The sequence below is a fragment of the Nannospalax galili genome, unplaced genomic scaffold (genome assembly GCF_000622305.1).
Source record: "Nannospalax galili isolate Female #2095 unplaced genomic scaffold, S.galili_v1.0 scaffold948, whole genome shotgun sequence".
Taxonomy (NCBI): domain Eukaryota; kingdom Metazoa; phylum Chordata; class Mammalia; order Rodentia; family Spalacidae; genus Nannospalax; species Nannospalax galili.
Genome location: NW_008358192.1, coordinates 171,237 through 179,766, shown reverse-complemented (window position 1 = coordinate 179,766; position 8,530 = coordinate 171,237). Strand labels below are relative to the sequence as shown.

Here is an 8,530-nt window from a genome sequence, read left to right as displayed (position 1 = left end):
GGGGGAGGGGTGGGGAGGATTGGGGAGAATTCTAGCACTTCATCGTCCCACCCTGACACCTCTCACTGGATGCTGCCTGGAAACCCCTGATCAGGTGTCTGTCCTGCACTCACCTCTCCTCTCCTCTGTGTTGCCGTTTTCGCCACATGATGGCCCCAATGAGCAGGGTGACTATTCCCAGGCCTCCCAGGATCCCCAGGGCCAGGGTTAGAGTTCCCAGCCCTGCCCCGCCCACAGAGCCTGTAGGGATGTAGAGAAAATTGAGGGCACAGTGCCAACACAACCACTCCTTGTTGACTATACCCCCGTCACACGTGGCAAGGCCATCTGCTTCTCCCTGGCTTTAATCCAGCCTCTTACCTGCAGCTGGCCCCTCCTGGCCTGTTTCTGGAAGACACAGAGTACATCAGAGGGGAAGATCAGTTTGGGTGAGGGGTGTTGGATGGGAGGCCCAGCAGAGGCTCCCTTCAGTTGAGTGCGGAGAGTGGGCTTTTCTCTTTGGAGGCAGGATTTGGGTGGGGTGGAGGAGCTGACCTGGGTGTTGGTGCACTGAGGGACGGGTAGGCTTGTGCCTGAATGGGGTAGGGAGTCGGAGTCTGTTGTGTCCCTCTCCAGCCCCAGGGTCCTCGGAATTTGGGGGCAGGGTCTCACCTGAGAGGCTGATGCTGACAGTGAGGCTTTCCTGGGGCCCATGGCTGGGATGGGTGGCCACGCAGCTGTAGGTCCCCTCATCCTCAGGTCCAACCTCAGGGAGGAGGAGTACAGGGCTGGAGGGAAGGGGCAGGGGTGTGCCCTGGTAGGGAGAGAGGGACAGGAAAAGATTAAGAAGCCCCATCCATCCACACAGCCCACCCACACTGCTGTCTTCCATCCTGCCGCCTAGCCTGCCTCTCCCTCCGCCCGCCCTCTGTCCTCTTCTGATGCCTGTTACGGTTCTCCCACCCCCCACACTCTCCGGGCTCACATCCTTTATCCAGTGAATCTGAGGAGGGGGCTGGGCCGGAGTTTCACAGGTCAGGGTCACAGTCGCACCAGGCGCTGCCATTCCATCTTCAGGTTCAACCAGCAGCCGGATATCCTTCGGAGGCCCGAGCTCTGGGTAAGGATAGGCGTGAGGTCCATCGTCGCACTTGGAGGTAGCCTGACAGCCCTGGGCTTGGTCCCTGCCTTCCAGAATGCGTTCACCTGACCCTGCGACCCTCCCCACCTCTGTGCTCACCCCTCACACTGAGCTGGATGGGGGCTGTGTTCAAGGCTCGGCGCCGGGGAAGGCCCGGGCGGAAGCTGCAGGAGAAGGTCAGAAGGGCAGCTCCTCCAGCCGGGGTCACTGTCAGCTCTGATTGGAGTGTGAAGAGCCCCGTCTCACGGTGTCTCCTGGTTTCTTCCTTGACAGTTGTTTCTGCAGAGGTGTGTGTGGGGGTGTATGTAGGACAAGGTCGGACACCCAGAGGGCTGTGGGAGAACATCAGGAAGAAGGCAGCTGGGTACAGGGCACCCTGGAACTCACCTTTGCCGTCAGGAATCAAAGGTTTCCCATCCAAGTGCCAGCTAAGGGTCCCTGCAGGGTATCCTCCCTCAGACACACAGGTCCCCACCTGCAGGGAGAGTGGTGGCCTCACCCTCTGAAGATTCGGGAGGCCATGCAGGCAGGCCACCATGCTCAGAGGACCACTCTCAGCTTCCCCATTACCTTATTGGGGATACCAGCTGTGAGTTCAGTGATAGGATCTACAATTTCTGGCTTTCCAGGAGTCTCTAGAGGGAAAATCCAGTCACAAGCTGTTTTTGAAGGTTCTCACACTTCAGGCATGGGAACAGGGTGCTGGTGGGGGGGGGGTCCACACATACCGAGGCTATGGGTCAAGGGCAGGGGGGTGGGGATAAAAGGCTTTTTCTCAGGTGAACAGTGGGCCTTAGTCAAGGTCCCCGGAACCCTTACGGTAGACTCGGACCCTGTAGTTGGACTTTGCCTCCTTCCCATGCCTGTTTATTGCCCGACATCGGAAAGTCCCCTCATCGTGGATTCCGATAGCTGGAAGGAGGAGGGAGCCATTGGGGAGGATTCGAGCCACGCTGTCCCAGGGGGTTCCCTGAGGAGACAGGACCTTCCAAGCTTCGGTCCGGCCTGTGTTCTGGAAACAGGAGAAAGGCCTAAGGAGTGCAAGTCCTCCAGGGCAGCATGGGCCATCACGGGTGGCCAAGACAAGGAGCCCTGCTTACCACTTTCCATTCCAGCTGCTGAGGTGGCTTCCTGGGGGCCCCCTTACAGTTCAGCACCAGTGGCTCTCCAATCCGGGCTGTGATGTTCTGACCACTTACTGTACCTGTTTGACAGCATTGTGGTAGAGGGGCAGGGCAGTGAGGGGCTTTGAAAACGTGTCCAGGTTCTAGGAAACTTCTAGGGAGAAGAGGTTCTTGGGATGACAAGGGAGCAGACTACTTAGGGGAGGGTCAGTGGGGCTGGGGAGCGGCTCACCCCACAGAGCGAGGACCAGCAACCAGGCTCCAGCTCCTGTCCCTGCGGCCATCCTGTGTCCTTCCCAGGCTCTTGGCTGCATCTGCCCCTTTCCTGATGTGGCTGCTGCCTTAGGTGGGACTTGCCCTTCTACCCTGCCCCCAGCTCCCTTCTTGTCCAGTCATGAGAATGCCAGGAATTCATGCCTCTCGGACAAGAGTCCTTCAGGTGCTAGGAGCAGCAATCTCACCCCACCTCCTGGGCACTGCCAGCCTCTCCTGGGATGGGGTGCACACCTCTTAGGGTCTCATTCCCTCTAACCCACCATATTCCTTCAGTCCCACAGAGGGTTGCCTAGAGCTCCATCTTGACTGGGCAGGGTTGCTAGGCAACAGGGTTCAGATTGGTCTGTTGTTATCCAGGGTGTATCTTTGTAGTGAGGACAGGGGTTGATGGGGCTTTGTAAGAAATACACATATATATATTTCCTTCCCTAGGGTTTCTATTGATTTTTGGGGGGGGAGAAAAAAATCTCAACTAAACCCAGGGAAAAAAGAATTTTCTTTATTTAAAACTGTTTTTTTTTTTTTTTTTTCCTTTTCTTTTCTGTGAATCTACAAGTTTACAAGTGAGGAGAGAACTGCCCCAGCCCTGCCTCCCGCCACCCTCACCCATCACACTTCCCCAATTCTGCCTGGGTCTTTGATGGGAGGGGGTCTTGTAAGATCCTGAGGATGTTTGAGGGGGATCAGATAGAAGGGTTCAGGGCTGAGATGGGACAGTTCTCACCTTCTCCGTACCTGGGGCCTCCCTCCTCTCCCCACTGTTTTGATTTTGGCGTGAGATTAAAAACACACAAGAACCCTTATTTCTGGGGAAACTGAGGGCTATACATACAGAAGCCCCCAGCCCCTTTAACATATTTGGCAAGAACCCCTTCCCCATTCTCTCCAGTCTGCAAATAGTTTAAAAAAAAAAGGGGGGGGGTCACATAGGGTAGCATCTTTGACTTCAAAATTACTGAGGCCAGTCCTGCCAAAATGGACAGACAGGAGGCCACCAGGGTGAACCCAGCATGCCTCCACACCAGATACAAAAGAAACTAGCTTGTATAAGCAAAGAGCACCTAAGTGACTCTGGGCAAGGATTTAATGTCCTGCAAAATCCACTTCCCCATGGCAGGCCAGGGGCCTGGTGGTCCTATGCCAGGGGCTTGTTTCCCTTTCTTCCACCATGACCTTCTCACATGGGAAAGCGAAACAAAAAGAAATCAGTATGTTCATTTAAAAAAAAAAAAACCCAAAATACCTATTTCCCCAAACTAAGTTAGAAATTAAGAACCACCACCAACAAAAACAATCAAAAAAATATAGACAGGTCCCAGGGTTTCTTTTCTTTCAAAGAAAAAAAAAAAAAATCAACCCCAAAGCTTAGTCAACAATTTCTTTAAGTAGCAGAAACTCCCTCCGAGGTAGATATCTGAGTCAGACACTCTCGTCCACCGAGCGATTCTATTGGTTTAAGATGAGCTGCGTATGAGGTAATAAAGCCGTCTGGAGGGGCAAGGGGTGGGGATGCATGGGGGGGTGTGGCCCATGTCCTCTGTCCAGGAGTCCTCATTTTTGGCATCTCTGGGTTGGGCAGGGCTGACATCTCCAGATTCCAGAGCGTATAAGTGGGGTGGGGGAAGGTAAAGTGGGGGAACCCAGAGAGACAAACAGAATAGTTGTATGTGGGTATAAGATGAAGAGACAGAAAGAGAGAAGTCTAAGAAATAGGTATCTGTTTTCTGTGTAAGTGGGAAAGAGGGGAAAGACTGAAAAAGGAAAAAAGGGGGGAGACACCCCACTCTCCCTGCCATGTAGTCTGCACCCCAGCACTGAGCGTCTAATTGGGGAGGGTGTGACCCCATTTGCCCTTCATTTTTGTGCTTCTGTTTGGGGTTTGTCCTCTAGATGCCTGCATCCTCTTCAAGAGTTGCATTATGGGAGACCCCCAGGCCTGTGATCCTGAGGGGGCAAGATCAGTTGGAGGTGTCAGAGTGAACACTTCCTGGTCCCTCTGTGGGGGATGTCACTGAGGATGGGGTCACAGCCTCTTGCCAACCGCCGTTGGCCTGGAAAAAGAGAAAAGGACAGTGGAAGTCAGGTCCCGGGATCTCCTGTGCTGCTGAGAACTGAGGGCCGCTGACCGAGGGCCCAGGATCCACTTACCCGCATTTCTCGAGGACTATACATCTGGCCTCCCCCAAGGTTATCCCCGTAGCTCCCTGGCCCCATTGAGTGTCGAAGTGATTCCACCTGCAGGCCGTAGAGAAGGCACAACACAGTGAGATGAAGCCTTAGAAGATGTCTTGTATGTTAAAAGGGGCTGTGGAGGGAATTTGGGAAAGGCCATTCCAGAGTAGATAGGGGGTTCGGGGAGGGCATGGCTCAGAGGGTAAGGGTGCTTGTCACATAGGCCTGGTGACCTGAGTTAGAGGTAACTGATTCCACAGAGCTGTCCTCTGACTTCCACATGTGGCACACACACACATGCACACACACACATACACATACACACACACATACACACACATAGACACACACACATACACACACACACACACACACACACACACACACACAGTAAACAAAAAACAAAGAGGAGATGGGGCTCCTGACCTGGGATGAAGAGTAGGAATCTCCATTGAGCCCAGGCATTCCCAGAAACATGTCTCCGGATCCTGAGAGATTGAAAGAGCCACCAGAGCCTTGGGAGAGACAGAGAGAGATGAGGGAAAAGCCCAGGGGACCTTGTGATGGTAGACAGGCCATAAACACAACTCCTAGCTTCCAGAGAGCTCTCTAAGCTAACTCACCGGGGATATGTGTGGATTACACATCAATTATCCACAAAACAGTCCAACACTCAGAACAGGCAATTTCTTTTTTGTGACAGGGTCTCCCTGTAGCCCCAGCTGTCCTGGAACTCACTACATAGACCAGGATGGCCTCGAACTCACAGAGATCCGCCTGCCTCGGCCTCCTGAGTGCTGGGACTAAGAGTGCACCACCATGCCAGGCTTACAACAGGCTATTCCCAAGTCTCCCCTGGCCTGTGTCCTTGACATCACACCATCTCAGCTTGGCCCCTTTTTACCCCCAAAGTCCTCTCTGCTGTAATCCTGCACAGACAGGAAATGGGAACAAACGCAGGAAAATGCAAAAATAACAAAACAAAACAAAAGAAACACAGCCAGCCAGAATGGCAGTGGGCTCCACCTGCAGAGGAAGGGGGTGTTGGGGAGCTGGTGCGACTGTGGCCCCCCTGGGCGACTGACACTGCCGTCTTCACAGCATAGATATTTGCCTCCTCTTGGAACTTGCCAATGTTTTTCTTATAGCGAATCCGTTTGTTGCCAAACCAGTTGGAAACCTGGGGTTGGGCAGAGAGGGTGGAGTGGAGACCATTCTCCCGGGAGCCCTGTCTGAGGGTGCTCTGCCCCCAAGTCCCCTCTCCATAAGCTGGTGAGTACCTGAGACACAGTGATCCCACATTTCTTGGCCAGTTCCTCTTTAGCCTCCTCACTAGGATAGGGGTTACTCAGGTGGGAGTAAAAATACTCATTTAGGACCTCAGTGGCCTGTTTGCTGAAGTTGCGGCGTTTTCGTCTAGAGAGGTAGAAGGGTGTTGAGGATGTCCTGAGGTTTATCATTGTCACAGAGTGCCCCGCTGGGCAAGCTCAGAGTCTTGGAGAGGAAGGGGAAGGGCATGTAGGCCTGGGTCCCTGAGCCCACCTGGCATCCAGGAAACGAGAGCGCAGGATCATGACTGCCTCACAAGTGCTCTGCTTCAGCTGCATCTGGATGGCACTGAACTTCCGGTGGATGATGCTCACCATGCGCTCCATCTCCTTGGGGGCCACGGGACGCGTGCGGCTCTGTTCTCTCAGCAGGTTCATGACGTGGGTCGTGAACTCGTTGCATGCCTGTAGTTGGGGCAGGTGGGCTGGAATCTTTGGGATTCCCTCCAAAGAGCCTGTCTTGCACCTGCCCCTGCCGCCTCTCCTCACCTGCTCATACTTCTCCAGCTCTGAGTGATAGATGTGGCGGATCTGGGCAAGCTTGCTGCGATAGTCTGAGTGTTCGATGGAGTTGTCGGGGGACACACCACCCCCGGAGGCCGCAGCGGCCGCAGCTGCTGCTGCAGAGCCTCCCCCTTTCTCAGGTCCAGCCACACCTTCTGCTAGAAGCATGTTGTCCAAGCGCATCAGCTGAGGGTCCACCGGCTCCTCCTCTTGAGAGCTTCGAATACTGAGGCCTAGCAGGCAGGCAAGTGGACTCAGGGCCCCAGGGCCCACCCCCTCCCCCAGTGCTCCATCCTCTTGGTGCCTCCTGAAAACCCAAGTTTCCAGATTATCTTCCTCAGGCCCTTTTAGCAACCTCCCTGGGTCCCACTTTCCTCAAAGTTGTCAAACTCTAAGCCCTAGAGTTAACCGAGTTCTATCCCTAGAGATGAAGAATGTGTGTGTGTGTGGGGGGGAGACCCAAGAACCGGTAGGTGAGGAATGGGGGCATGGGACCCACATACCGGTTTTCTCCTTGATCTCACACAGGACACTAAAGAGTGCAGGCTTCATTCGGTGGCAGTTTAGGGCGTGTTTCCTTAGGAGAGTAGGGAGAGAGTTCAGGAGCTAGTGAAAGTTAGGGGGCCCGGAGGGCATGAAGCGGGGCCGGGAACAAGAGGGGGGGGTATAAATCTGCTGAGGGCCGGAATGGAGCTGGAGGGCTGGTTCTTGGGGAAGGAGATCAGATGTCATAGCATGGGGAAGCTGCTGGGCCAGCCACAGGAAGCAGATGCAGCGGGCTATAGGCACCCCGGGTGGGCTGCCGCTCTGGGGGTTTGGTTCAGGCAAAAAGATGGAGAAAGTGGGGCTCAAGACTGAAGAAACAAGAGTGAGTAGGTAGGATTCAGTTTGAGAGAGCAGGGAATTTGCGGGAGCCCTTCTAAAGGAGTTTAGTACAGTGTGTGGAAGGGCTGAGCAGGGGGAACAGGCTGGGAGGACGCCCCCAGGCCTGATCATGGTAGAAGAGGGGTGCTAGGCACTCTGAAGAGGAGTGGGGATACCTTGCATCTGTAGAGAACGTGGGTGGGGGCGCTGCGTGGAGCGTTAGGGGAGAAAGGAGAAAGGGCTGAGAACAGTTTCTAAGTCTCAGGACCGGGGGCCCATCTTGATGTGTTAGGGGTCAGCAAAAGGTTAGGATGAGAGGGAAACCACTTGGGGTTCCCTCTCTAGGATTTCTGGGCCCAGGGGTGCAGGGAGTCAGAGAAGGGAACCCCCCCAGGGCTAGAGTTGGTGGGGGGGGCGGAGAGAGAGTTATGGGCTGTTGGGAGGACCTGGGGGGAGCCTGCAGCAGATTCAGCTGGTGAGCAGGGTCCCGGGGTGGGGGCACTCACTTGGCCTGGGCCTCGTCCAGGCTCTGGTCGGTGATGGTCATTATCTGTTGCAGAATGTCCCCGATGTCTTGCTTCCCTCGGCCTCCCGGGACCCCCCCAGTACCCCCACCGGGGTCTCCGCCACCGGGAGGCTCGCCAGGGCCCCCGGGCTCCCCACCCACCAACCCCAGGCCCCCCCGGCCCCCGCCCGGAGGGGGCGGCCCCAGCAGCCGCTCGTCCATAGCTTGGGGGGGGGCCCTGAGGCCCCCTCCCTGCTCGCCCCTCCCCCCGCCGGGTGACTTCCCCTTCCCCCCTAAACTCGCGGGGGGCCGCTGTTCCCTCCGCCCCAACCCCGCCCGGCTCTCCGCCTCCCGGCTCCCCTCCCCCGGGGGTGCACCCCGGCACTAGGAGGGGGAGACCCGGGGTACCCCCACAGGAGACCCCGGCCCCCGGCGGCGGAGAAAATGGAGCCTGGGGGAGAGGGGGAGAGAGGGAGAGGGAGAGAGAGGGAGAGAGAGAGAGAGAGAGAGAGAGAGCGAGAGAGAGCGAGAGAGAGCGAAATAGAGAGAGGAGGCCCAAGCGGGGGTGTGTGTGCGAGAGGAGGGAGGAGGGAGAAGGGGGAGCGAGGGAGGAGGCTGGGGGAGGGGAGCGGGAGGA

At 56.0% G+C, this 8,530-nt stretch overlaps 2 protein-coding genes and 1 long non-coding RNA gene across 6 annotated transcripts in view; 1 reads left to right on the top strand and 2 right to left on the bottom strand.

The window, feature by feature from the left end:
- Ager (advanced glycosylation end-product specific receptor) overlaps positions 1-3,095 on the bottom strand; it is a 3,336-nt gene extending 241 nt beyond the window's left edge. The window contains exons 1-10 of one of the 4 annotated variants that reach the window (XM_008821461.3): positions 2,477-3,095; positions 2,221-2,324; positions 1,940-2,132; positions 1,691-1,755; positions 1,508-1,595; positions 1,220-1,399; positions 965-1,095; positions 652-793; positions 361-387; positions 114-240 (exon numbers count right to left, since the gene is read on the bottom strand). In XM_008821461.3, coding sequence (XP_008819683.1) covers positions 114-240; positions 361-387; positions 652-793; positions 965-1,095; positions 1,220-1,399; positions 1,508-1,595; positions 1,691-1,755; positions 1,940-2,132; positions 2,221-2,324; positions 2,477-2,558 — 1,139 coding nt within the window. In that variant the 5' untranslated portion in view covers positions 2,559-3,095. The remainder of the gene's footprint in view (positions 1-113; positions 241-360; positions 388-651; positions 794-964; positions 1,096-1,219; positions 1,400-1,507; positions 1,596-1,690; positions 1,756-1,939; positions 2,133-2,220; positions 2,325-2,476) is intronic. The other 3 variants (XM_029557884.1, XM_008821462.3, XM_029557885.1) reach the window with 3 other exon arrangements.
- A 624-nt stretch (positions 3,096-3,719) lies between these two features.
- On the bottom strand, positions 3,720-8,452 carry Pbx2 (PBX homeobox 2). The gene is made up of 9 exons (XM_008821460.3): positions 7,895-8,452; positions 7,028-7,101; positions 6,510-6,757; positions 6,235-6,425; positions 5,973-6,108; positions 5,719-5,872; positions 5,119-5,207; positions 4,669-4,755; positions 3,720-4,571 (listed from the first exon to the last, which is right to left on the bottom strand). Exons 1-9 carry the CDS (start codon positions 8,113-8,115, stop codon positions 4,479-4,481), a joined length of 1,293 nt encoding a protein of 430 aa, XP_008819682.1. The 5' UTR covers positions 8,116-8,452; the 3' UTR covers positions 3,720-4,478.
- Positions 7,114-8,530, top strand: part of LOC108490120 — a 4,615-nt gene continuing 3,198 nt past the window's right edge. Inside the window, exon 1 of the long non-coding RNA XR_001872124.2 lies at positions 7,114-7,400. This is a non-coding gene — a long non-coding RNA (uncharacterized LOC108490120). The remainder of the gene's footprint in view (positions 7,401-8,530) is intronic.